We start from the raw sequence: 27,961 nt of genomic DNA, 5'->3' as shown, positions 1-27,961 counted from the left end.
TAACCCAACTTAAGCATTGGAGAACTGAGTGAAAGACAGACTGTGGTGAGTCTGTGCCTGGTGACAGGAATAAACTGGGATAGGCCTTTTGTCCCCATCTCACTTTGGTCCCTCCTACTGCCTTCCTGGACCTCCTTCAGGATTAACAGCCTACACCAGAGAAAAACTACTGCTCAGGTATGCTTCATTGCTCAGGATTTCCCTCAGCAATATATACTGTAATTTTTCTTTGAATTTTAAATCTACGCCTCCAACACTGAGCTGCATAGATCTCTGGTGATCCAGCTACAGAAACCATCCAACATAATTACAGATTTTTCCTAAACAATTTCTCCTTCATTGTCCCACTACAATGATACTTATTAGCTGCATCATTTACATTCACTGGTATTGAACCAACAGATAGTTATAAAAATATTTTAACAGCTTAGTATGTTTTAATGCTATTTTCAGATATACTCTATAATCTACATCATAAAGAAACGAGCTTATTCTGTCATTATAAAAGCATATAAAGTCCTGTCACTTTTCCATGATAGTTTTGCTGAATTAAATTTGTACGATAAATTAATTGCCAGTTGAACTCCAAGGACCCCAGTGGAGTTGTGCTCTTTTAATCAGTGGTCGATAATGTCCAAAAAATCCACATATAATATTCCAAGCTCTAATAAACATTCAGTAATCAGTACAAACATACCTTTCATTGGTCACTCCAATTAAGTTTTCTCCATTGACATCCAAAATTAGGTCACCAGTGAGCAAACGGCCTTGTAATGAAATCAGAGGTAATGCATGAATCAACAGGAACATGGTGAACATATTCTATCATGATAATAAAACAGGGCTTTTTCTTTCTATTTTATGTGATCTAGTGCAATAAATAACCTTACGAATTTTAGCAGATTAGGTTCTGATCCTAATTAAGCTAGGTTATGGTGATAAGACTAATAACTATCAATCAGTCTTATTAACCACAGAATAACCACTGAAAGTAAGTGTTATTTAGCTATTTGTATTATTTACACTTAGCACAAGTATTTGTGGGACTGGAATTTATATTTCACAGTTGTGGAATTAACTTTCAGCTGAATTTTGCTCTTAACATACATGTAAGTTACCACGTATAGATACATTAATATTTTATACATTAATAAAGACATCTAAAAGATTTTTTAGAACCAAATCTATTTTTAACCCTCTGCAAATCTCAAGTTTAGGAACTATCACTTTTGAAGTAGATTTTGATTATTTGAAATGATCATTCTGCACAAGACCAGATGGAATCTCAAAACCCCCCATATATAGACCTGGAACAGGAGTATATTCTGTAACTTTATTATTGCAAACTCCACCTAGTATAATTTCTTCCTTCCACACTGAACATCTTAACCACCATTTAAAAAAAACCAAATTATTGGAACTCATTAAAAATACTAGTTCTATAAAGGAAACACCACTCTTATACCTTATGAATTGAAAGAGGTTCTGCATCTCAACACTTATTTAGCAGTGCTGAAAGATTGCCAATTGCTTTCTCACCAGCCGTATCTAGATTTGAACACATTTTCAAGAACTGAGAGTATTAAAATCTTTTCTCATGAAGGCTCCAAGTTTCATTTCTCTACCTTAAAGTAAGCCACAACATCATGAATCCTGACTAAACCATGCTATTTTAAATATCCTTATCCACAAAGTAAAATAAAGACGACTTCTTTTGACAGCTTTTTATATGCAGCATGTTTGTACCAAAAAATTAAAAATTACTTACTATCTACAGCAGCAACCCCTCCGGGCAGAATTCTCTTTATGAAAATCCCATAATCTTCTGCTGTTTGTGCCCGATAACCTCCAATAATTTTAACTCCTACAGAACAAACAAAAGAAACAAGCAAGAAACTGGTTATTCCCCCTACTGTGCTAAATGGATTTACAGTCAATCCATAAAAGCCCGATAAATTAAACTTCTGCTGATGACAGTGTGAACTGGAAAAGCTCACCAGGTGCTTTTAGATTTGGTTTACTCTGAATCAACAGAATGTGCAATCTAATTACCTAATCCATTTTGACAATCAGAAAAAGAAATGCGGTGAACAGCTCGGTTGATTCCATGAGGGCCCATAATTGTCCTAAGGAATAAAATAAAAGTAATTAAACCCCTAATTACAGAAACATCTGTAGAGCTATGTTAACATAAAATAAATTACAGTGACCATGTTTTTAACTCTAACACAAACCAAAGCCAGTTTCCTCCACTGACAACTTCATACTGTTTGATACCTCTGCGTCACCCCTTCCCCCAGTGAAAAATCAATCTCCTCATAACAAATACAAGATGGCAAGGTAAAATAAAGTATATGCAGTTTAATTCCTTTTCCTCTAAAACATTTCAGGCTGAATTGTGAATCCCACTTTGTTTATAATAAATGGATTATGATTAAACAGAAACAAAATCCCACAACCTGGTCCAGCTTAGCATTTAGGCAAGAAAAGCGTATCATAACGTCTTAGATCATGTAATCAGTATTAAAACAAAACCACAGCTAAGACAGTGTATACAAAAATATTTTTTATGATACGTAACATATAATTTTGTGGTTATTTATGAACATAATCTTTCCCCTATAGTCTCTCATTTCTTCACTCAACATTGTTTTCTTTCTCTGTTTTAAAAAAGGCTTCTTTCCAAACTCTATTGCCTGCTCCCCTATGTACCCTCCTACCCCAGGACAAAATACCAGGATGGCACTTGAAATTGTCTAAAAGCAGATGACTACTTTGGAGGCAGTTGATAATGCTAAAGAATTAAGGAAGATTACAAAGTAAAATTAGACTTTTGAAACCTAAATTTATAGTTCCATTGGAAACATGACCAACATACTGCTCTGAGCATGCAAAGTGTTAACAATTCCTATAAATCCAGATTACCCTTTACCATTTTTTATTTTCATTTAGACGAATTACTATAAAAAAAGCCAAGTTCTATCATAACTCCTTTGTCCTCCCACTGTACCATTTTTGGAGAAGACTCACCAGATCCCTTCTAGAAAGAAGCAGAAGCACCACTTAGGCTTTTCTGCTTTGACCTACATATTGTTCTATATTAGAAAGTGAGTTGCATTTTCTAGAGTGTGATGTTAAAAGTGAAATGGAACAAGCAGAATTCATTAGCAGGGGCGAAAAGAAGATCAAAGTGGAGGACACGGTGACCCAAATCCTCCCACACAACCATATCCATCACACAGCCTGAATTCCATGCCTGAAACTGGGTATTTTTGCAAAAGCCAGAGTACATGTCATTAAAAGATGCCGTGCTGGAGGGAAGAGAGAAATCCAGAAGGTCCAAATGTTCTTAAATTCTAGCACCAGGCAAGAGATCCAGGTTCTAAAGAACATCCATAATTCTTTTGGTTTTGTATAAGAAAACTGGATGACTTTTTTATCAAGGGATGAGCACTTGCTCTGAAAAGCAACAATTTGTTCCACAGCCTCAAATTCCCAACCATTTGAAAATTAGCCTTGCTTTAGAAAGGCTGGCCATAAGAACAGAGCTAATAATTCACCTTTAGAAACAAACAGGAAGCCTATGCTTCAGACACTGTATGATTTTCATTGTAGTATTTCTTGAAGTATTTGTTTCATAGGCTAAAATGAAATTATGAGCCTAGTTAGTGTAGTTGGCCACTGACGTGACAGCACGTGACCTTGCTACTACGTGACAGAGCATAAGGCACACTTTGTAAGGCTAAAAGTGAACCAAACTGCTTTTACTTAATCACAGTCTGAAAGGAAGAGTAAATCCTTCAGTCTGCTATTTCTCTGACAAAACTTTCTTGATAAACTACTTCTATACTACAACAGCAGAGTATTTAGCATTACTGCCCAGTACTGTCACTTCAATTACCCCATGAATTTAAATTGTTTTGAAGCTGAAAGACAACATACTAGTCATGTTCTTTACAGGTCTGTCCTGATTTGTATCCATCTTTGAACACTTAAACAAGGTACACTGATCTTTAAAATACGTAGACGATTATTCTATTTTTTCTGCCTTGCCTTTTGCTATTACTGTTCTGTGTCTTGCTCTGCCATGCTCTCAGCAGTTTTGACATAGCAGTTTTTATTAAAATTAAAAAAAAAATCAAGAATAAATGTTATTTCAACCTCACACATAAATTTACTTTCGTGAAGTCTTACAAGATCAAATCTCAGACTTTAAGTCTAAAGTTCAGAGTTCACCAGAAATCGTAGGACTGACTTACATACTATCACATAAACCAATCGTGAAATATGATCAAATCTAGGCACAGAACACTTAATAGGAAAGGATCTGCATTTCTAGAAGTAACAGTCAATAATTTCAGAACAGATCCTAATTAGCATAAAATGGATTCTGACAAAGAGGATACAGAGAATATAGAAACTAATAATTCACAATGGAAAGGAATAAGATATCTCTGAAACAGTGAAATTGTCATGATGTCGCCACCTACGATTAGAGAGAACCGACACTTTGATCAGACACCTTTACAAGGCATTCAGTTGTGTTTATGCAATAAAGACTAAATCCCTCCAATACATGCAGTTTAAAATTACTTTATCAGATAAAAGACAAGGATCTTCAAATGCCGTAAATTTGTTTAGCATATCACATCCCACCGACTTCCAGTGTTAGTTTTTCTCCCATGTAACTCAGAGGTGGATCTCCAAGTCAAGCTACTTGTCATGGTTCTAATAAAATAAACAGGGCTTTAACAGTTTCACTACAAAGAGACTTGGATTTAGCACCCATCCAAGATTTATTTCATGCTATCATTACTCAATATTAATAAAATGTTAGAATACTTCCCCAAAAACATTAGAAATATGTTCAACAGTATAAATAAGGAAATAGGCTCTTAAAACAAATGACAGTGGTAACAAAAAATCATTTCAATGTTCTATGTAGAAAAAGATCCAAATCAAATGTAGCTGCCTATTCCTCGAGAAGTCATGCAAAAATGCAAAGCAAGCTTTTAGCACACAGAGAAGAAATCTGAGGCAATAGATGAAATAAACAAGCAAGACTCTACAAAATGTACACTATAACTTTGTTACACCAACAAATACTAAACAGTCCAACTGAATCCTGGAATGCTGATAGACTAAGTGCGTATAATTTTGTGTAGATGTTCTAGTAAAGAGAATTAAAATGAAATCTTTTATACTTTTTTCTATTACTTTTTAGCAGCACACACAAGGAAGTTCCACAGCTTTATATCTTCTAGAGGCTTAGCAGAAAACACAGCTCTGGATATTCTTCTGATCTGTATTCCTGATAAATTATTAGTCATTTATGTGCACAAACAGAATATTTATCTAGGTTTATCAATGATAAATGATACCCTTCCCTCACAAAACAAATAATACTTGACACCTAAAAAAAAGTCTAAATGATAAACTCTGGCTACTTATGAAAAGAAGCTGAAAATGTCTACAGCTTTTAAATTATCTTTACTGTACTTTTCCCAATAACAGACTAGAAAAATGCCATCAGAACCTAATGGTTAAGCATACCAGTATAAGAGAGAAAGACCATCAAAACGCTCTGGTTCATCTTCATCTCCTGGCGAGAGTAAGGACATTCTTCAGTACAGCAGAAAAGACAATGACAAAGCAACCAAAATACACTGGAGGTTTCCAGTTCAGCCGGGTAAAGGTTACATGCAGGACAATTTCTGCTACTAAGTTAAAAAAAACCCCTGTCAGACAGAGCTTGAAACAGAGTGTCTGCCTAGTTAATCTTCTCTGAAACCCTCTGCGTCACATGGACTAATTCACCTATTGAGGTAACGTTTACTTTTTCCTCTGTTTGAAATGGCAATTTATAGCAACTTTAAAGACTGATAAACACAAAGGAGAGAAAATTTGCTTGCATTTACTACAACTGTGATCATGCAATTTACTTCTAGCAGCTGAAGGCAAATGAAATAATTAAAATACAATAAACTTATTTTCTTATGTTCTTCCAACAATTTATTTACATGCTCCCTCCAAACAAGGTCAAAAGCAATAACTCATGACCTTTCTAAAGCAATCTTCCTAGCAGACTGGATTATGTACATCCACACACAAAAGGGAAAGCCAACAAAGCAGGCAGACTGAAAGCATTAACGAAACAAATGCCATTATGTTATTACTTTTCAGTCTCAATTACGGTATTGACTTGTGTCATGCTTTAACTTGGTTTTTAGTCTTTCAATATACAACAGTCAAAAGTTAACACAGAACTTAGGTTATATACTTTTCTCTAGAAATGGAAGCTGACACATCTGGGTTTTTTGAGAGAGCAAATTAAAATGGTGAGTTTATGTCATTACACTGAGAATAATCTAATTGAAGAAGTAAAAAATATACCACTGTTCCCAGAGGTAAGACTCTCTTCTGATACAAGGCTTGGTCTTTCAGAGGTATGCATATTTTCAGAAGTTCTGAGCACCTGACATCAGTTTGGTTAACAATCATTTTTTTCCAGGCTTGCATCAGAAGATGCACTCCTATTACTCCCCCTCTTTCTAAAAGACCTTAAAAAGATTGGAGTTTAAAATGAAAACCAGATATTCTGTGTTCACTGAGAGCTTTGTTTAAGTAGAAAGGTGAATCCTCTCTAGCATGGAGTAACCCTGTGATGAGACAGCATCTGTCAGTGTCTAGAGCTGCACAGCAGGACGGCTTGGCTATGCGAGGAATGCATATGCTTATCTCATGCACCTTTTTTTTTTTTTTTTTTTAAAAAAAAAAAGTTGTAGTGACTGTGGTTTCATTAGCACGTAATCATTCTGGAGAAAGGATCTTTTTGCCTGTAGGCAGTGTGCTATACAGTGTTCAAAAATACACAGGTCCGTCCCTAGGGCCTGCAATCTACACACACACCAGGGGCTGAAGGGTAACGTGACCCCCCACAGATTAAGGAGTAGATCAGTGATGGAAGTGGGAACATAAAGCGGCCTTCCCAGTGCCCGAAACGAGATGAGCTCCACTGGCATCATTCGGATTGCTCACAATCGTTCAGTGATGAAAATCTGACCCGTTGTAGTCTTTTCTCAACGAGTTCAACTCTGCTGGTGTTACCGGCGTTACGGTCCAATGAAGAAAAGCCATTGATATTTTAAGCATCGTATCAATTAGATTTGCTCTAAGCAAGGTTACAGAAGATAAAATACCAATAGTCTTTCTCCAACAAAATTGTCATTGTTCTTAATACCAGAGGAATTCAATTTGTGGCATCAACATCAAACATTTGTCAAAACAACTCACTACTCAGATTAATATGGCTGGTTTCCAATGTCATGTTTTCTACAACAGAAACACCCCCTCCGTTAAAAGCATGGCTCAAGGCTATGCGTTTTTGTTATTAAAAAGCAAAAAATGATTTTTATTAAACTAGATGTGACAAAATTCTGAACAAATCAATCAGATATAAAGTAGTATTAAGCTTATTGCTCCCACCTCTTTTTATTAGAGTTATTATGAGTAATACCTCACTTGTTCAAACAGTTGCTCCTCCAACCCTTCTTCAAAGTAACCTATGCATTGTTCAGCTTCCTGAATTCATCCCAAGGGTTCTATCCCTCTTTAACTTGAAATTCTGCAGCTGTGCTGCTTCTAATGTTTCTAAAGAATTCATATAGAAAAATGGTATGATTGCTTCTCTTGCAAGTTCTCTGCCTTTCAAGAACATACTCAGGGGAAAACAAATTATTTTTTACTTCCAGAAAGATCTAGAAATACTGTAATAACTTAAAACTCCATACAATCTAATATAATGAGTAAGACTAAATTTTCAAGAGACATCATTTGTTATTTTATGCAGCAAACAAACTAAGACGCTTTTTCAAACAGCTACTAAACTATTCTATTCTGGCAACATTATTAATTATGAGTCACCTTTGCCAAAGGAAGTTTTGTAATGCTTTAGCAACTGAGATGGATTACAGGATAACTTAGCAGATGACAAAAAGATTTGCAGAATCTTCAGAAGCACGATTCACAAGATCTTTTTGTTATAAATAAAACAAAGGCCTTTCACAAAAAATCCTATGCGACTGTAGCCTTTGAGGTTCACTAACCCTAAAGCGTAAAAATTCGTTATGATACTGAGGACCACAGCCAAGAGAATGCTGTATCATACAGCATGAACAAACACTTGGTTCTGATCTATCCAAACCCATTAGTTATTCAAAATACATTTTGTTGATTAGGTCATAAAGATTAAAAGAAAACGTATATCATTATATGGCAATTGTTAAACATGAAAAAAGCTTGAGCAACATTGTAATTGTGGAGAAGCATGAATGATTTGAGGCCAACCCCTTGTCTAGAGAAGAAAGGTATTATTTAAAGTTTAGGTAAACCTCAATTAACATATAACCAAGTATGTTCTTGAAGCTTTGTGCATTGATACTGTCTCCTAGGAAAAAAAAAAAATAAGGAAATTATACCCTTCCATCATCATGTAGCCGAAGTGCAGTTACATGCACCTTTCATGTTCATCTCTTATGTGAAAAACTGCCTTTGGAAGACAGTGATCTAGTAACTATTCATATAATACACCTTCCTGATGAACCTAGCAAGCCGCAGCTGTTTTAAAGATGTGTCTTTGTATTACATACCCTGTATTTCCATCGGGCAAGCAAAGCGTTTGCTTCTTCAGATGCCAGTAAAAAGCAAGTTAATTTTTGCAATGTTTTGTGGATTTGTTTTTCAAAAAAATCAAGTCATTTATGAGGTGGCATAATTCAAAAATTATGCTAAATTGTTTGACAATACTTTTGAATACTGTTTACTGGATTCTGTTGCACAAGCACAGCAAACATGATAGTCCAGCAAGAGCTGTCTGTGCCTGTTTTTAATTATGGTTTTGATGACAGCGTTGGCATGGTTACCTCGCAGTTTGGGAAGGGTCAGTTTTCAATCACATGATTTTTCAATCACGACTGAATCCATGTTTGCCATTTAGAATCTGATCCAATCCCTAACTAAGTGGGTAATATTATGGTTTACAGAATAATTATCATCCTATATCCCATGCAATTGGTAAAAAATAAGATGGTTCCAAAGCACTACATATAGAACATTAAAGGCATGCAGACATAATATTCTGAAAAAGTAATGCATTTTAATACATAAATCCATACAGTGTCTTATGTTACTGTAGGTACCCTATGTGTACAAGGAAGTAATTTGCTATATACATTACATTTTCATAGCTGCAGAAGCATCAAGGAATTTCTGTGTGGGGTTTTCTCTCTACAGACCCAGTCCAAACCAAGGGCTGATTAACTTAATGAAAAGCTTAAGAGCTACTTCTTCCCTTTATGTGTAAATTCACTGGCGTTAGTATCAGCTTTTCTAAGACATTGCCTCCGACTGTTTCAATATCAAAATTATTTTTCTTTAAGACTTCATCAAAACAAGATCCTACTAATGAAACTGCAATAGTTTTTTGTATTACTATCCAGTAATTGTTGTATTCTTGGGGGGGGGGGGGGGGGGGGGGGGGGGGAAGTACTTACTTTTTCTCTGTATTTGTTAGGGGATCTGTACTGGACATCTTCTTAGGTGTGCTATTTTAATAAAAGTTCAAAATGAAGAGTTCTGACACATGAAGCACTGGCTCTTAACCAGGATAATAACTGCTGCAAAAAAGGAGAAACCACTTTTTGAAATTGACATGATGATGTTTATTTTCAGACACTGACAATTCTTCATTACTGAGTAGCTCAAATCAAGTGGGAAAACAGAACTTTCATTATAAAACAGATAGCTGCTTACTGTTTTCAGCAATGAAGTCTAACAACTCAGACTTCACTGTATATAGCACTAAAACATCTGACATTCTAATTTCCTCTTAATTTCTGAGGTATTTCTGGGATAAACCTGAACCCCTCATGATTAAAGTCTTCTAAAAATTAAAGTAACTAAGATTACAATTCCAGGCTAACGTAACCGCTGAAGACAAAAACAATCTCGTTTTTTTCCAGTGAAGGTTACGTGGGGACAGAATGTTGTTTTCAACATGATAAGGTGTTTTGTGTGTCTTGTTTTCTCACATTTTTTTAAACTTAGTATCTAGTATTCAGTGCCTATGGAATTTTCACGTGAAGTATGTAAGATGTAGGCCAAAACACACTCAAAATGGAGTTATGTACCACTAATGTAGCAAAAAAACCCAGTAATTCACATTGTATTTTTATTAGCACGTATGACAGATTAACAAGAAACACAATCCTAAATGTACCGAGCTACAATCATTTGGAAAATTACTGCAAAAGCACTAATGCAAAAATAGCCGTTTGTATCAGCAGCAAGTCTTCCTGACCTCATGAGCCGTATGGTTAAACCCTCACATGGCCATGAGCCAGAAAAGATATTACTCCTAAGACACAGTACAACGGGGACAAGGAACTCTCTGAACAACGCACAGGCAAAAGATGGCCACAGGTGCTAGTGGTACCAGTGGCACCCTGCAAACCTGGGCTAAATTAAAGTAGGCTCCCTAGATGCACAGTGTCAGCCTCCACAAAAACACATGGACCCATTCCTGCAGGTCTGTATTTCTGCATGAAAAAAAAACAAATTCACTTTGGAATACCGCAAATTTCCCTGCAGTAAACGTTTTCAGATCTCTCACTAACGGATCAATAAAACCGCCATCTAAATAGAGAGGAAACACCACAATATTGCTTCGCTCCGGGCTTTACCTTTCTCTTATTCAGCACGCATAAATGGAAAATGTAACAGTATCAAGAGCTGCCAAAGTCACTGCACGACTCGGGTTACTGGAACCAGCACATGAGAAGAGCAGAGGTCCGAAGCAGTAAATTCAAGCATTGCCACAGCAAAGTTTGTTACAGTGCATGGGACCAGCCCTGTGAAAAAAGATCGCGATTGTGAATTTGCCTGACCTTGCATGTCCTGAAGTTACCGCTGTTTACAAACAACGTGCCATCACTTTGCAGCATGTCAGTATTTGTGCCTAAACAAAAACACATCCGTACGCAGCACAAAGAAATGAAACTACACATGAACCAAAGCACCACTGGGGGTAAAAAAAAAAATAAATTAAAAATCGGTGTCAGTGTCCACATAACAGGGAGACCTGCAGGAAGACAAAGGGATGAAGCCTCCTCTCTGCTGAGACCCCCTGGCCGCAGTGCCCGCTCCGCCACAGCCCCGAGGTGAGGGGCCCGGGCACAAAGGCGACTTCCCACGCGCCCCACAGGAGCCCGCCGCAGCGGTCCTCGCCTCCCCGCCCTGTCCTGCCGCCCGCGGTGCGCTCCTCCCCCGCGCTGACCCCGCGGAGGTATCGGAGAGGATCATCACCCCCTCTGGCCCCGCTCCGCTCGGTCAACCCGCTTCTGGCAGAGTTTCTGTGGCCCCGCTGCCGTCCTGCACCGCCGCCCAGACAAAGCCCGCTCGGGGCACGGCGGTGCGGGGGGGCCCGGGGGTGCGACAGTTACCTCGAGCCGCCCGAGCGGTCTCGCCGGGGAGGGAGAGACACAACCGGCGGGGTCTGGCGGGAACCCCCGCGCCTCAGCGCCGCTCTGAGGGCTGAGCGGCAGGCGACCCCGCAGCGGCACCGCTCCCTCCCCTCCGCGGCGCTCCCCGCTCCCCGCCCCCTCAGGCCGCCGGCGGGGCGGGAAGAGGCGGGGTGCGAGGGGGAGGTGTGGCCGCCCCCACGCCCCTCACGGCCGCCGCGCGCCGCAGGGAAGGGGCGGAGCGCGCGGGGTCTCGCGAGAAGAGCCCCGCCCCGCCCCGCGGCGCGCGCCATGGGGCTGTGCGGGCGGGGCTGTGCGCGCGGCGGGGGGCTCCTCTGGGCGCTGCGCTGGGCCCTGCCCCGGCCAGGCGCTGCTGGCGGCGGGTGGGCGCCCCCGCGGCTGGAGGGGGGGGCTCCTCACAGCCTCTGGGCGGCGGCGGCGGCGGGAGGACGGTCGCCGGCCCCGCGGGGGGTCCGCGGGCTGCGGAGCTCCAACCCCTTCACCCGCAGGCAGGAGGAGGAATGGCGGCGGCGCAACCGGTCGACGCTGGCCTACATCGCCGCCGCCGCCGTGGGGATGGTGGGCATGTCCTACGCGGCCGTGCCGCTCTACCGCCTCTACTGCCAGGTACCGGGGAGCCCCGCGGCCCGACACGGCGGCCGGCGCCTTCCCGCCCGCGAAGGGCGGCGGGGGCGGGCGCGGGTCCCTCACCGCCGTGTCTTTCTGTCAGGCCACGGGCCTGGGCGGAACAACGGGCGTGGGGCACGGCTCGGAGCAGATCGAGAGCATGGAGCCGGTGAGAGGCCGCGTCATCAGGGTCACCTTCAACGCGGACGTGCACTCCAGCATCCAGTGGCACTTCCAGCCCCAGCAGAGCGAGATCTACGTGAGTGACTTCGCCTTCGCGCTCCCTCAGAACCGCTCACTCCCCGAGGCGAAAGCGTCAGGTTTTGCCTCTCGCGTTTTTGCCACCTTCCATCCATTTGTGTGTTTGGACCCTGATCTGGAAAAACACACAACTGGGGGCACCTTAGCCCAGATGCTTCCACTGCAGAATTTTGTGGTGCTGGTTGGGAAGGCAGGGCTGATGTCGCCTACCAGAGGGCAGAACTTTCACTGCCCATTGTGGTGTTGCTCCCCTGCCATCCCATCATGCTACCAAAAAGGATTTGCTATCAAAAGTAATTTATATATACCGCTGGGGTTTTGCAAGGCTTCCTGCCTAGTACTTACTTTTCTTGCCCATATCATTGTAGGACTGTTTCTGTATTTTCTAAAAAATGAACATTTTAATCTGTTTAAAATTCGTTCTTAATAAAAACTTATAGTCATGCTTCTTAATTGGTTTCCAAGTCCAGTAGAGAAGGAATGATAAACTCAAACCTGCATATTAAAAAAGCTTTGTATGCTGCTAAACTGCTGAGAATAATAGAAGTCTCAGTGGCAAACCAGTTAATCTTAAAAATGCACGTGTATAATATTACTTTTAATTTTGAATGAGGGTGAATTATCTTCAAGCAAAGTATTTGTGAAGTCACCAACTTGAAGTAGCAAAAGAGAAAACTAACTAATTCAAGCTAAAGTCTGAAGAACTCAGAGGTGGAGGGCTGCAGTGGATTAAAAATCACTCTGCAATTTTTTTATACAGGTGGTACCAGGGGAGACTGCACTGGCATTTTATAAAGCGAAAAATCCTACTGACAAACCAATAATTGGAATCTCTACCTACAATGTAATACCCTTTGAAGCAGGACAGTATTTCAATAAAATACAAGTAAGTGTGAACAAAGCAAAGATGACATTCTGCTTTACATGAATGAGAATTGTTATCCTTAATTTTTTCTCATTTTAATCCTGGATACCATTCTTTGTATGCCAACATTGTAAGAAAATACCTTGATTTTTTCAAATGACAGTGCATCAGTTCATTCTTCATAACAAGCTGTAGTACATGTCCAATTAGACTGGCTCACAAATATACAGTATTTAGTACAACTGACACTGAGGGCAGGTGGTAATGATGTGAGCTAGCCTGGCCAATTTGCATGTTTGGACACTTTCTTAAAAGCTAATCTTTTTTCCTGTAACACAAGAGGAACAGAATTGCTGTCTGGTTGCTTATATAGTTGATCCTTCCCAGGATTTCAGGGATGTACAAGGAATGAGTGTTGATTTTAAAAGATGAAGCGTTCACTCATGTTGACAGAGATAAAGTTTACCATAGCTAGTGTTGTCTAATTGTTTTGGGGTTTTTTTCCTCCCCCCTGCAGTGCTTTTGTTTTGAAGAACAGCGGCTAAATCCTCAAGAGGAAGTGGACATGCCTGTCTTCTTCTACATTGATCCAGAATTTGTAGAGGACCCTAAAATGGCAAAAGTTGATTTGATCACTCTCTCTTACACCTTTTTTGAAGCAAAGGAAGGACAGAAGTTAGCACTTCCTGGGTATCAGTAATGGGCAATCTACATAGTTTGACTTCTGCTACCTGGCTACCAGTTTTGAAACCATTATTCCATGGAAGGAAAAACTGCAGGAGTACTGTGCAATATGGAACTATATAACATGTTGCTGTTATGAAAGGATGTATTTGTATTTTTTAATAAAAAATTATGTAGTTGGAACATTATTTTTTAGGGATAGTATTTCTTCATCAGACTATAGAAGGGATCACACTGTTCCTGGGAGAGGGTTTTCTCAAGCCATCTTTTTGTAAGATCATACATGTTATCTGAATACTGAGAGGCAAATTTTTAAACCCAAGTGGAGACTGCAATCTTCATTTAAACACAGAGGAACAAATCAGTTTATTAAGCATCTAAAATTGCATTGCTGGCTCTGAAATGTAACTTCCATGTAAGTTACTCTATCAAAAGGTAAAGCCAGGTAATCTGTTAATGAAGTCTCAAAACTAAACAAAGACTGTATTGTGGCACAGGAGGATCAGATGATTCAGAAGATGATGCACCCTCTCAAATTATTACTGAATCAGTAGTTCATTTGGTAAGAGCAGACTGCTCCACAACTGTTATCATGTGAATGAGGAACAGTAATTTAAATGCAAGCACATCAAATCTGTGGTGTGCTTTCCATTTAGAAATACCATCTTCAAATTTCCATGTTGTGTTCCACTCATTTAAAACACATGTGCTGCTAATGACTGCTCTTTCACTCTGCAGAGGGCTGTACACTGGGCGTTCTCTGCAAAGAGGCAAGCTCAGCTTATGTATGAAATGCTTTGAAGGGAAAGGCAGTACAGAAAGAGCTGCTCTGAATTACAGGCTGAATTAATAGCATAGGGGCCTCCTCAAGAACCAAAAGGAAATCAATCAGTCCAACAAAGCCTGCCCAGCAGCAGTCGCTCAGAGGTACTCCTAGGTACTCTGTTTACCATCAGGACACGTAAGCCCTTGTTTATGTAAGTTTTGGTCATTATCTGTGGGGTAGGGATAATAACACTTTATAGCTTTGCAAATAAGGAGTGAGTTGCAGAGCAAGTTCAAGCGACCTACTCATTTTGAGACAGGAATTAATCTCAGTCCAGCATCTCATCTGCTAGGCCAGTTCTTTCTGCCCCCTTCAGCAGATGAGATCTAACAAAGACTAAAGTTCATTTGTTTGGACTCTAAAAAGGTAAGAGATGTATCAGAAATAACTTCAACTTTAGTCTCAATTATGTTTACATACAGTCATTTAAAAAGTGTTTTTGAAAATAAATGGATGCTACCTTTAAAATGCATTACTGTACCAATTATATGTTGTTTAAATAGATTCTGGATGACATTCACATCTGGTCTTCACTGTGTGTTTATTAAAAGTTTTAAAACTTCATTCGCTCATCTCTCTAACGTGTTTTATCCAGCAGCACTTGTGGAGCCCACACAGGTGAAATACATCTGTATGAGGATAGCAGCAAGCTTTATAATCTGTAATTTCAGTTATGCTTCAGGAAAAAAAAGTATATCAAGACAAATCTTTGAATCTGGGCTAGGAGAAGAAAATAATTCTTACCTGGGTTGTTTTTAGTCCATTGTCTTTTTGAGAGTTGAACTGACTATGGGACTTTTCCACACATTGCTTTATCCTCGCCCCGTGCTTCAGAATAAAAGAATCCCCCAGCAAGTGCCAGTTTCATAAAAATGTGGGTTCTCCCCCCAGTTTGAAAGTCCAAGTTTGCACAGACGCTGAGCACATTCCAACTATAAAACACTCTCAGTAATTAGCCAGTTCCCTTTCATCTATCTGTGACCATTTTGAGTCTTTAAATATAGGAAAGTTCAGTTAGCAATCATCCGTTATGGATTTCCGTACTGAAACGGCCCATTTTAATGTGTTACACTGCAGCGTGTGAGGGTTTTACCAATACAACTAAGTTGTAGGGAAAAATTGATCCACCTCAAATGCTATTTTCAGCAGTTTTCTCAGGCTGTTGTCCAGACCCTTGCAAATAATACAAGAAAAAAAAAAGCAGCTTACCTTTTCACCTCTGCTTACAAAACCCCCCAAACTTCTACAAGGTTGTGTTTTTGATAGAAATAAGATGTTCTAATGGTCCCAGAGCAAACTGCAAAGTTGCTAACTGCAGTGAAACACCGTGGATTCACACTGAACTACTTCCAATACTCCCTATATTTGGTAGTTCACAGAATACACATCATCTGGTAAAAACTCAGAAGCAATGAGGGTTAACTTCTCAGTAAGCATTTGCTTTTATTTGGAATTTTATGCTACAAAACCTGCAAAACCAACTGAGAACTTCTTAGCACTTAAACAGTTAACATAGTAACATTAAAATGCAGTTTTTCACAAAAAATTAGCTTATCAGCTATGAACATGAACCAAGTTCTCAAATTTTATATCAATTATAAATTCAGAGAACCATACCTGTTAAAGTGCACGTTTGACATTCAGCGTTAGAATAGATAAGGCACTTTAATTATTAAAAGATAAAACTGTTATTAACAGGGTTAAACAACTTGACTAAAATAAATGGATAACTATTGCTCATCTGCATTGTAGATGATTATTTTTTCCTTCACCAGAACAATAATCTCTGCAGGGCAGGAACACTGAAAGAAATTATTGATCGCCCTCCAACATTTACTGAGTAAATACAAGCAACAACACCACAGGAACAAGCAGGGTTTTTTCTGTTCTGTTAATCATGGATGACAGCACCTCATGTCCCAGCTCAGGTTCTTACCAAGACAAAATTCCAACTCTATTGCAGGCTTTTAGGAAGACGACAAAATCCATACTCAGAATATGAATGTAGGAAAGTAACACTGCACGTCTTCAGACATCAAGAGGCCCAATTTTAGAAAAGTCCTACATATCAAAACCCCATTATAAATTTCTAGGGAGATTATCACAGGCAGCAACGCGGCCAAAATAGAAACTGGATTCTGCAGTTTCTATAAACATAACATTGTTTTGTTTGTTGCATAAAGGGGTAAAGTGATGCAAAGGAACAGTTAACTCAGAAGAAAGTCTTTCTTCTGTAGCTGCAACAGTCCTTTTTGTTTACTTGTGTCAGGTGTGAAGTGTTACTTCATACACAAGTGAATTTGGAAAACGTATTTTAAAGCCCCCCAAAATACTTTAAGAATAATCATGGAAGTCACCTTGAAGAACAGAGTATTGACCATTTAGGACAAAATATAAAGGTGTAGATCCAAGTAACTCTTTGTCTTCCACTCAGTATTCCAATACTTATTGTTTATTGTGTCAAAACACAAAACCTATTCTGTTATTCACTTCTATGTTACAGGAAGCACTGCACAGGACCAGCATCAGAGAATAACACCGGTTCAGTAAAAGACTCCACCTTCAGCACTCTGTGTTCTTTTTAACTTCTGTCTTTAGCACAACATCAATTTCCTCATAAATGGCTCTGAAAGAAGAGGAACAGGGTGACTCCTCCATCACAGTTGTTTCATTTTGACAGAATGTACCAACGAAATCCTGCCCAAGCATGAACTGCCAAGAGTTTACAGTGTTTCCCTAACAGAGTAGCATCACTTGCAGGATGCCCAGCTTTCCATGGAAACAAAGAGCCAATCCTGCCATGCGTCTGTGATTATATATTTAATGAGATGCCTCTGAACATTGTCACTTTTGATGAAATAAGTTTGGGAACAGGACTACAGAATGCAAGTGGCAAGCGTATCACGTGGCATGCAATTACTGCACTAGTTAGAAAAAGAAAAATCTCAACAAAGCTTTATTTATTATCTCAAATTTGATGGTTCTTTCAAAATAAGTTTTGGGTAGATGGCTCAAGTTTTTTGCAATTTACTAGTAGAAAGGGGAGTTCTGCCATCCTTTTAGTTTCATATTAGTTTTCTGTCTGACTATTTAGCCCTCTGGTAAGTCCTAGCATCCAATCCCTTTTGTAGCTTAATATTTAAATTGAAGATTTTCTTGATACGCAATAGCAACACTCTTAATCACAATTACTGTGAACAGGAAATACTTTGGTTACCTTGTTCCAGGAACTACCTATGTTGAAGAGTCAATCAGCTTCCTCCACCAGGACCCTTGCCATGTTTTATTCACCTTTCCCTATGACTGGACAGCATTACTCCACCATTTTTACAGATGCTCTTCAGTGAACACACTACAGGAGTTTATTCCTTAATCGGTTATGCCAGAAATATTGAAAGAAAGTGTACAGAATGCAGCCACTCTCATTTACATTAGCAATCCAGTTGGTCAGCTAACTCAGTCCAAATAGCGTGGTCTGTTTTCTCACTCAGAAGAAAAAGCCATCTCAGAAGACTTCTTGCCTTTGGCACCCAAGAAAACTGTGTATTATCTATTCTAAAAGTTACTTACTCAGTGGGAGCCAAGGGATCAAATTCCATTATCTCGTAGTAATGAGACGATTGCGACTTGTTCTTTGATGCAGCTGAAGAATAAAGACAGGCAGATAAATTCAGATCTAAATGTAAGTGAAAAGCGTGTTTACTGCATGGTACTTTTTTATATCTTCCTGAAAGTAGCAGATTATCTCCTATTTATCTAGTTGCTGTAAATGCTAAAATGGACAGACGTGTCTAAGAGAAGCCACAAGCAATATGAGATCTTGTCAGTGTTTGTTGCTGCTCCTAGTCTTTAACAGCCTTTATTAAAGCCCTTAAGTTCTAACAAGAAAAATATATCTCCATGAAAGTTAAGTGGTTTGCAGTATTTATTACCTGCTGGTGATGGTCCATTTAATGATGTAGTATGTCCAGTCTGCACATTTACTGGATTCAGAGGCACTGGGCTTAAAAGAGTCGCCAACTAAGGACATCAAGCAAGACAGTGCATAAACAGATCGTTCTCTGAAAACTGGTTTGACTTAACTCATATAACTGCTGACTTATCTTTAGACTCTCAGACTATAGCAGGTAAATTCTAGGGTCAACAGTTATCAATCTAATTCATCTCCATTCCCTACACAAAGTTCAAAACACCTTTTAGCGTTATCTATAGCACATCTGTACAATTTACTTCTGTGTAATTTGGTACGCTACACAGACTCAAAGACAGCAACATTCACAATACAGGTATCTGCTTTTATTTGCAGTTTAAAACAGGGAATACATACGTGTGTTTGGGGGCTGCCTCTCATCTTCTCTATTTCATACTGCCTGCCACAGAATAGCATTCAAATGCATAGCATTACCTCAAAGCCCCTTCATTTTCTTTGTATTCCTTCTGTCATGGGTGTTTTGTTTGCAGCATATGCCATTTGTCCTACACTGTATTTCCTTTAAGTGTTTGGGTTTTTTGCTTGTTTTGTTGTTGGTTTTGGCTTTTTAAAAAAAAATATTTTGTTTGACATAAGAAATACACCAGAGTAACATAATGGCAGCAGGAGATCTCAGCTTGTTTCACACGGCAACAGATTAAACAAATAATAGAGCAACTGCTTTCTGCAAAATCCCCCAAGACAGTGCTGGACTCAAGAAAAATATGCTTTCCTATTAGCATCTGTGGTATCAAAGAGGAAAGTTGGCCTGGTCACCAAATACAGAGTGTTCCTTGATATACGGGGAAGGGCCACAGAACACATCTCTGTATCCCATTTGGACAGCAGTCAGGGTAAATCCAAACCATTCTCATTTTGACAGCTGCCAGCAAAGAATGATTATCCTGGACATGAGTGTTACTCACATTGCTGTATGAGTGTCCAGCTGGGTTGGTTACACTATTGTTTTGTGCTTCAGTTGCAAATCTAGGAGAGAGTAATACATTGAAAGTAACTCAGAAATTATCAAAACTGTATATTCTGATTGTTACATTATTTTTGCTAGTCTGTCTTTACCTTATGTCACAACTAAGAGCAGCATGGGCAGGTTGGGCCAGAGTCCCATTCACATAATAGGTAGGGAACTACAAGGACAACTCCTCTATCTTTAATTCTTCTTATTGACCTGTACAATTCCTGTGTTTCTCCCTTTCACTGCAGCACTGGCAACACTCAAGCAGAAAGTCATATATATCTCAAGATTGTTTTGACTGTTGAGATAAATTTATGTCTATGACTAAACAAAGCTGCAGGAGTACTGTATTTTTAAGCATGTTAAGCAATGTCTAGCACACAGGTAGTTTTCACTTGTTTTACTGGACTAACGTGTAAAAGCAGTAAATCTGTTCTCAGAGCTTTCTATAAACTCATTAGATGAATTGCAGAGTATTAATACCTCTGAAGATCTGTTATCTGTTACCATTTCTTGGTAAGAGATTACTCACGGGAATTGCTGAGCTTTTGTAGTAGTTGTTAAATCTAGCTGTGGATAAATTGATGGATGATGCCTGTTTTTATCTTCAGAGTGTGCAGATACGCAATCTGAAATTCAAAGCAATAATTAATGATCATTTAAACATTATTAAGCAAATGTTAGTTACTTGTACTATGAACACTGACAGGGTAAAGTTTTGTTTGGAAGGTGTATAAAGAATCTGAAATGAATTGCTGTTTATCACATGAAAGAAAATTTTAATAACTCTTGAGAAGGTTTTAGATGCAATATATTTATCTCCTTAAAATATCAGAACAACATCAGTAGTGCTATACATGGCAGATACCATTTAAAACTCCTTTTGCTATTTCTAAAAGATTAAAATGGAATTATAGGCATTTATTCCTGGGGGACCATTCACACCTTAAACTTCAGTACATGGACTCCCCTAGAGCGGATGAAGGAGGAGCTTTGGCAAACAGTAATTCAGGGTACCAAAGGTAGGAGCTTTACTCACTCCTCTGACTAAGGAGTCTAAAGTTAGAGGAGATGTGTACCTTTCTCAAAGTGAACTGTTTCTAACACCAAGTGCCTCCTGAAAAAAAACTTAGGACATCAAGAGGGTATGAGAAAAGCATGTCTTCCAAGTCTACAGAACAAGCAACTACCAGACTGTTTTACAGGCTTCACTGTAATAGAAAACAGCATGTTCTGCTGTTCAAATTTACATAATGGGGAAAAAGGTAAACAAATTACAGGGAACCTTATACTACCTTACATTTTTTTTTCCTATCTACACACATCAATTCTCCTTTTAAGGAGATTTAAGGAACATCTTTAAAGTTAAGGAGTATCTCTCTTTTCTCTCTCACAAAGAACTTCTTGATTTCTCCACTAAGCTCCTTTAGGAAACCAGATTGCAAGGGAAACATGCGTTCATCACTTACTAAGGCCTGAAGGAGACACTGCAGAGTCAGTTTGCACCACTGCTGGCACAGGAGATGGAGAATCTATGGAGAGGTCAAGCAGATCACTTGAGGGAGCAGATGGCTGTTTCCTGTACAGCTTAACATTTGGAAAGGAATAAAGTTGTTTGAGTTTTTTTCGGTGCTTTGTTGTTGGGTGTTTTTTGTTAAAAATAAAAGAACTTGTATAGTTTTAAACAAATTGCTGTTTTCACAGAATATAACCTTTTAAAATCATTAATATTAAAGACTGGTAAGCATGAGAGAAGACCAGGATTTTTCTTTATTTTGGTGTGTGAAAGGTAGCTAATGAAACAAAAAATGTTTTCCAGAAAAGATCAGTTTCAGCACGGTTGCTATCTCAAAAAAATAAGGAAAATTCTGAAGTAGGAAATAGAACAGATTCAATTCTAAAAAGCAAATCGTGAACTTGTTTAGATACAGGCTTGATAGCGATCTTCTGACTGGTGCTTGTAAAATTACTTTCATACTACTTATTTGTGTTATTGAGATTTGATACATACTTAGGAGATTGATTTTTTTTTTTTAGTCCTGTTTTGGATAGGAAAAGTTCAAAAATCACAGCAATGTTTCCTAAGACGCAGAGAAGGGTTCCCTTTGTTTCTCCTGTGAATGTGTAAGAATTAAAAATGTAGCCAACCAACAACTTTAATAAAACCATATGCTTGAATCATACAGATTTGGTCACACCAGATTAAAAGTAAAAAAAAAAAAGATGCATTTTAAACTCGGAGACTCCTGAATAATATAAAAATGCACAGACTGCACCATTTGGACTATTAACTAATTCAACAGTGCATCCACCAAGTAAAAACATCCACCTACATAACCAGAATGTAGTAATAGTGGCTTTTCAAGGAAAACAAGATGATCTTCTACCTTTTTAAAATAATTGTCAGCTGTATTTCAGCATTCACAATGCAGTCATTTTCATATTGAGTCCTAGATGACTACACAATTATGGCTTAGCAGAAGCTGAAACATGTGCAAAACTACTTTGGGCAACATAATTAACCATAATTATCAATCAATAAAGGATAGTCATTAAAGATTTGCTACAAGCCATTATTCACAATTCAGAAAAAGCTTTTAAGCAGAAAAAAACCATCCGTAATAGTGAATTCTGATAGTGTAATAGTATTTCAGTCTGGAAATGCTTAACAGAGAATAAATGAAAAGAAACATTATGGTTCCTCATTTTGTAGATGGCAGACAATATTGCTTAGCTGTAGAAATAATAAACCAGCATTTGAATAGGCTCATTTTTCCTGACCAAGCTTCCATCTTAGATGACATTATTTGCTGCTTTACATACATGAATTTGCATGAGGTCCTGCAAGTGAGACTTTAGAAAAATTGGTTACGAGTAGTATCAGCCTGCTGTCTCCTGTACCTCTCTCAACTAGAGAATAAAATTCTGTGTATATCAAAAGTGTATTTTTCACAATGAACAGAAAAAGGAACATTTACAGTCCTGCAGTTCACAAGTTCATCTGTAATTACTCACCTCTGTGCGTTCACGTTGTATTCTCTGATTCTCCAAAAAACGAACTCTGTTCCGAGAGAACCTGTTCAAGTTGCAGAGTTAAATGTTCATTCGGACATTTCTGCAATGTCATTCATAAGAATATGAAACCAGTTATAATCAAAGTTTGATAATCAAGACTCCAGAGGCACCCAACTACAGCTGCTTTTCTCTGGGGCACTTGTCTCTGCACTAGCAATTTGACTCGCTCTTCCCAGGGCTGTGGTCCTCTGATCCCCTGTACTAACACCAGTTGGTTTGTTCTTTTGGAGCCAACCATCCACTTCTTCCAAAACAAAACCAAGTACAGCTGACAATAGTTTGCCTCTGTTCATGCCAGACAGGTCACTACGAGCATGCCCTGTATCCAATCTGGCTCCTTCTACCAGAAGACTCTTCTTAGTCCCAGGAAGTCGCCTGTCCTCAGAGGTCCCCACCTTCTCTCACGCCATCTCAGGACAAACCACATGCCTATTCTGGTACACAGCCCTCATTAGTTCAGGCATTTGAAATAATTTTTTTAAAAAAGGAAACCAAAAAAATCCACCTCCGTAAATATTTATGTACTAGGAGTCACAACAGTGCTACACCGGGTCCAGAGGAGACCCAGCCAAGTGATATCCAGCATCCGTAAGGTCAAGCCATTTCAGAAGAGCCCTAAGTGGTACAGACGTGAGACTGCCTATAAAACTGCTTTTGCTATTCGGGGTTACCATACTGGTGAGGCCCACAAGGATAGTATATATGCAGGGAGAAACAGAAGAAGAAAAACCTTTCCAACTGCAGAACGGAAAATACTTACCTGAAACACAAGAAGAACCGAAAAGTTGCTAGAGCCACTAGAGGGAGTCATTGTTACATACATGAGGCCAGTTTATTGCACAATGGCGATTGCCCTGGATTTAATTTGGACTTTACATTAATAATCAGAAACAGAGAATGCAGCATGACTTGTCTTCAAACAATACACAGAGTATGAAACAGATGCAGCTAGTTAAAATCAGTTTGTCCTTTATACATCTCATTGTTCAGAGGAAGTTCCAAAGAACAAATCTGCAGTAAACATTAACCCAATACATTTTAACACTTATCAATTCTGAAGTGAGATGCATCTGCACCCAGGGAGACTCATTACATATAAACCATAATATTATAGTACTAAAACGCAGTAGTTTCTGTCCAGTTTCACAACGGCCAATTAATTGCTCCTTCAATCATGAGGTGAGTCTTTCATAAGGAATTTGTTGACTTTTACCCACAAGCTGCTATTCATAGTTTAAGAGGTTCTTGGCCTTGCCAATATTCATCAGTTGTAACAAAAACGTAAGCCCACATCTGACTTCAGTGGATTTACAGAAGCTGAACAGAATTCTATTCTTGCTTTAGTAAAATGAAAAACTTCCTAAAGCAAGAAGTGAGCACACAATTCTTTCAAGGCAGTTACTGTAAAATATACCAACGCTGCTGTACACATAAAATTTAAGTATAAATGAAAACCAAGTGTTGTCAGGGTTAGGACCAAAGTTTGTGCCATGACACTTAGAAGAATCAGGGATATTTTCAGTGCAGCATTCAGAAGGGGATTAAAAAGAAAAGATGACTAAAATTCTCTAAATCTGCTAAATTTAATCATGAACCATTGCACTTGATGCATAATTTCTAGAACATTTCTGAGCCATGGAAGAGATCAAGTACTTGACATGGAAGGCTAGTTCCTATTAAACCAGAATACTCTCCATGAGTATACTCGTGATATTCTGCGGGATAATACCAGAATTTTGAGTTTAAAATTAATTTCAGTTTTGCTAGCATCTAGTCATGCTAATACACAGGATGTCAACGCAAGCACTGTGGTGCTTCCATGCGTGAAAGAAAGAAACATTTTCTGCTGTAAGACAAGTAGAACAGCGTGTTTCAATCCAGTTGAGAAAAGCAAGCAGCGCTCTCAAGCATGCAATGAGGCAGAATGCTATTCCATGGCTGATTTCTGCAGTAAAGCTGTCAAAGTTGTTTAGAAATAAGAACAAATGTTCTTTTTCCTGGAAGCATATACACTTAACAGAGATAAGGGCCATCACCAGTAGCAAAGCGTTTGTAGCAGATTGATGACAAATTCACTGTGCACCACCAAAAAGGAATGTCAAATTCCAAAGTGATTTTTGTTTGTGTGCCTCCATCTGATTTCCTGTCCATACTGTTAACTTGGTTTATCCCATTCTAATGGTTTTCTAACTGCCTTTATGAACAGTTTCTGAAGTGTTTAGGAGAGACAAACGCATAATTTCCTCTTTTTGTAATCATGTTTCTTTTCTGGATTTAAAGATAAAATCTGTCTCCTTGTGGAGGATCAACATTAGATGTAGGGACCATCTGTGTCCATTAAGTGCACTTACTCAGCTAGGATACCAAATGTGAGGAGAGGCCCTCTACTTACCTCTCATGTCCCAGAAGGACATTATTCAGATCTTCATTTACTTGTATTAACTCAACTATCACATCTTCATTCTCCACTGTCACCAGCAATTCCATGATCCTCTCTTGCATCATCCGACAGGTCTTATATAGTTTCTGCCCAAGGCAGGGGGGAGAAAAGAAAAAAAGAATCATAACTGTGGTCTTCCAATTTGTCAGTTCTGGAGAAGAATGATAACAATTGAGCACTGCAGACTCACAGGTAACATTCCTTAATTTACACAAACCGCATGCATACCAAATGTGGCAAATAGCATAATTTTCATGTCTTTGATCTCTGCAAGGCAGGTTGACAACTCCTATCATCACAGGCAGCACTCCTACCCAATCCCTACCTCCTGACCCACCTTTATTTCTAAAGATATATCTGTCTCTAAAGTCTAAACTACAAATTGCAAAATAACCCTATGGGTGATGCACAGGAAATCTGATTTGATCCTGTTTGAAGCTGATTAAGCTCAGCAGGATTCTTCACAAGGATGTAATGAATGTGACCTTGTTCAATGTCTGCTTGCAGAAGAGACAATAGTAGTCTAAAGGACAGAAGTTCTCTGTGACACAGGTCTCTAGCTCTAACTATTCCTCTAAGTGGGGAAGTTTGGGTGGACTTAATCTATGCACTTTTTGAGAAAGTAACACAAACCTAGCAGAATCCACTTAGATGAAAATTATGAGAGTTTACTGAGCAGAATTTCACATTACTACCAGTTGAAATGGAAGATAGCTTATTTATATTCCTCTCCACTGCAGATTTTGCATGTTCAAAGAAGCAAATTCTTTAGCAACAGGAACTTCAACTCAGCCAACATTCCCCCCCCCACTGTGCATTTGCAAATGCTGGCTGGCTCTGCTTAATGAAAAAAAAAAAAAGAGGGAGGGGGAATTGCTCTATTTGCACACGGCTATTCAGAAATTGCTCTGGTATTATTTTCAAAGTGATCTTATTTTTCCTCAAAAAACATATACTTCACATAAATAAATGATTTTATTTATCTAAAAAGAAATTTTGCACTCCTTTGCCAAATCCGCATAAAGATTACAGTACTGTACCTTTCAGTACTGTATCATCATAGACCAGGATAAAACACACAAAAATGTGTTCAGTTTAATGTCTGCAAATTTAAAGTCTCCAGCTCCACACTTTATTGCCTGATCTGCATTTAAAAAAAAAGTGTATTTCTTACGACTCCATTATACAGGCAGATTAGCTCCTTTGTAAATATCAATATTTAACAGAGAAGGAAATTGAGACGCTCATTTCAAGCATGGATTTGCTAGGCTTTGCTCCTACCCACAATGATGCATGCACTCTTATGTTCTGAAAACTAGAGTTTTATAATGATATACCAGCTGGTATAACAATCATCATTGATTCCAATGAATTTGTGCTGATTCTTATCAGCTGATGACCTGGACCCAAATTCCTCCATGTCCACTAAGTATGTCTACTTGCTATCCAGTACGAAAGTTTGTTACTCTTCTTGACTGATACTGAGCTTTAGCTGTTCTTTAACTACTGTTACTGGTCAGCAGAATATTTCAAGTGAGATCTGCAGTCTTAAACCTTGTCCAAAACAGGGTGGAGAAAGGGAGAAGCCTAGCCACTTAATGAAGCTACAGAACTGAAAAAAGTTGCACTGACAGAGTTTACCCTGTTACAGTTTTGATTAAGACACTCCAGATAAATCACAAGGCCTGAAACTAACGTCTCCAACTCACTCAAAGCCTAAACGAGCAGCTCTTTTAATAAAGGACTTTGTTCTCTGACAACAAAAGCCTAATCCAAGCAATCCAGGTAGAGCCACAAACAAAAGGGAACATTAAACACTGTTAAAGGAACAGGCTAGCCATGCTTGATGATTTACACCACTCAGCGCACAGGGGAAAAGAACAGAAAGAACAACAGTGAAATCAACATAGAAGGAATGAGTTTTTAGTTAACTCTCCCACAAATAGGAACTCCACACCCTGTCCTCAAACTTTTGCCAACAACTTTATTACTGGGAGTGTCATTAAGAATCCACTGGTTTACTGTGGGCAACCTCATCTGTGCGCCCACATGCAGAAGGGCCATAGGAGACAGGAAATGAAAGACATACTTCTCCTGTTTTGCAACCAGAAACACTTACCTTGTCATGGACTGGATAGAGGTGGCCAAGTATATTAAACCAGTGTATTCTACCTGGACTTTCTTTCACTGGCTGGTTAACTCATCAAGGCCTATTTGCCCCTCGGCAACCGCCCTGGTGGCAGTAGTGCCACAGAAATAAAGGCCTGTGCACGGAACAGCCACAGATGAGCTGCTTAGGTGGTGTCCATTGCTGGAACAACCTACGCTCAATCCTTTAGTGCAGGCAAAGCAAGCCCTCTGCAATTTATTGCAACAGCTATTTGCCAGTGTTTAAAGTTTACTCTGCTCAGACCCTTGCTTCACAGGCCCTTCCTCCTTGGTCTTGTAGCTCTACAAACCTCTACAAAAGAGACTGTTGGAGATGCGAGGAATTTCCAGGGGAGCAAAAGCCACTGAGAGAGTGCATCCGTCTCCTATCCGGCTCCCCCAGACCAGCAGCACTGCCTGTCATTAAAGATGAGACAGTAGCAAACTGCTGCGCTCTGTCCGTAACTCACCTCCAGTCATGAGCCAAACCATAACCAGACACAGCTGAACAGCACAACCTTGAAGGCAAACCAACAGCACCCAATGAGGGATCCTTGCAAAGGAAAAACTCTCCAC

At 39.2% G+C, this 27,961-nt stretch overlaps 3 protein-coding genes across 25 annotated transcripts in view; 1 reads left to right on the top strand and 2 right to left on the bottom strand.

The window, feature by feature from the left end:
* Positions 1–11,623, bottom strand: part of STXBP4 (syntaxin binding protein 4) — an 80,266-nt gene extending 68,643 nt beyond the window's left edge. For 5 of the 8 annotated variants that reach the window (XR_012631556.1, XR_012631557.1, XM_074889237.1 and 2 more), the window contains exons 1-4: positions 5,554–5,723; positions 2,053–2,126; positions 1,769–1,864; positions 698–767 (exon numbers count right to left, since the gene is read on the bottom strand). Coding sequence is in view for 5 of the 8 variants with exons in the window: in XM_074889237.1 (XP_074745338.1) it covers positions 698–767; positions 1,769–1,864; positions 2,053–2,126; positions 5,554–5,621 (308 nt within the window). In the remaining 3 variants the exon portion in view is untranslated. Of the gene's footprint in view, positions 1–697; positions 768–1,768; positions 1,865–2,052; positions 2,127–5,553; positions 5,724–9,551; positions 9,675–10,739; positions 10,908–11,498 lie in introns of those variants that run through there. The other 3 variants (XM_074889236.1, XM_074889239.1, XM_074889240.1) reach the window with 3 other exon arrangements.
* Positions 11,624–11,774: 151 nt separating this feature from the next.
* COX11 (cytochrome c oxidase copper chaperone COX11) lies at positions 11,775–15,343 on the top strand. Its single transcript, XM_074889233.1, has 4 exons — positions 11,775–12,143; positions 12,247–12,402; positions 13,165–13,290; positions 13,787–15,343. Exons 1-4 carry the CDS (start codon positions 11,808–11,810, stop codon positions 13,967–13,969), a joined length of 801 nt encoding a protein of 266 aa, XP_074745334.1. The 5' UTR covers positions 11,775–11,807; the 3' UTR covers positions 13,970–15,343.
* An 854-nt stretch (positions 15,344–16,197) lies between these two features.
* The window catches only part of TOM1L1 (target of myb1 like 1 membrane trafficking protein), a 158,885-nt gene continuing 147,121 nt past the window's right edge, over positions 16,198–27,961 (bottom strand). For all 16 annotated transcript variants that reach the window (XM_074889209.1, XM_074889218.1, XM_074889207.1 and 13 more), the window contains 8 exons: positions 25,190–25,323; positions 22,738–22,798; positions 21,192–21,309; positions 20,255–20,351; positions 19,676–19,736; positions 18,712–18,799; positions 18,350–18,422; positions 16,198–17,405 (listed from right to left, as the gene is read on the bottom strand). In XM_074889209.1, the coding sequence (XP_074745310.1) occupies positions 17,342–17,405; positions 18,350–18,422; positions 18,712–18,799; positions 19,676–19,736; positions 20,255–20,351; positions 21,192–21,309; positions 22,738–22,798; positions 25,190–25,323 (696 nt within the window). In that variant the 3' untranslated portion in view covers positions 16,198–17,341. The remainder of the gene's footprint in view (positions 17,406–18,349; positions 18,423–18,711; positions 18,800–19,675; positions 19,737–20,254; positions 20,352–21,191; positions 21,310–22,737; positions 22,799–25,189; positions 25,324–27,961) is intronic.

This window comes from Strix uralensis, chromosome 19 (assembly GCF_047716275.1).
Source record: "Strix uralensis isolate ZFMK-TIS-50842 chromosome 19, bStrUra1, whole genome shotgun sequence".
Classification (NCBI taxonomy): Eukaryota; Metazoa; Chordata; class Aves; order Strigiformes; family Strigidae; genus Strix; species Strix uralensis.
The sequence above is the reverse complement of the archived record's forward strand: the minus strand, read 5'-3'. Positions and strand labels throughout refer to the sequence as shown.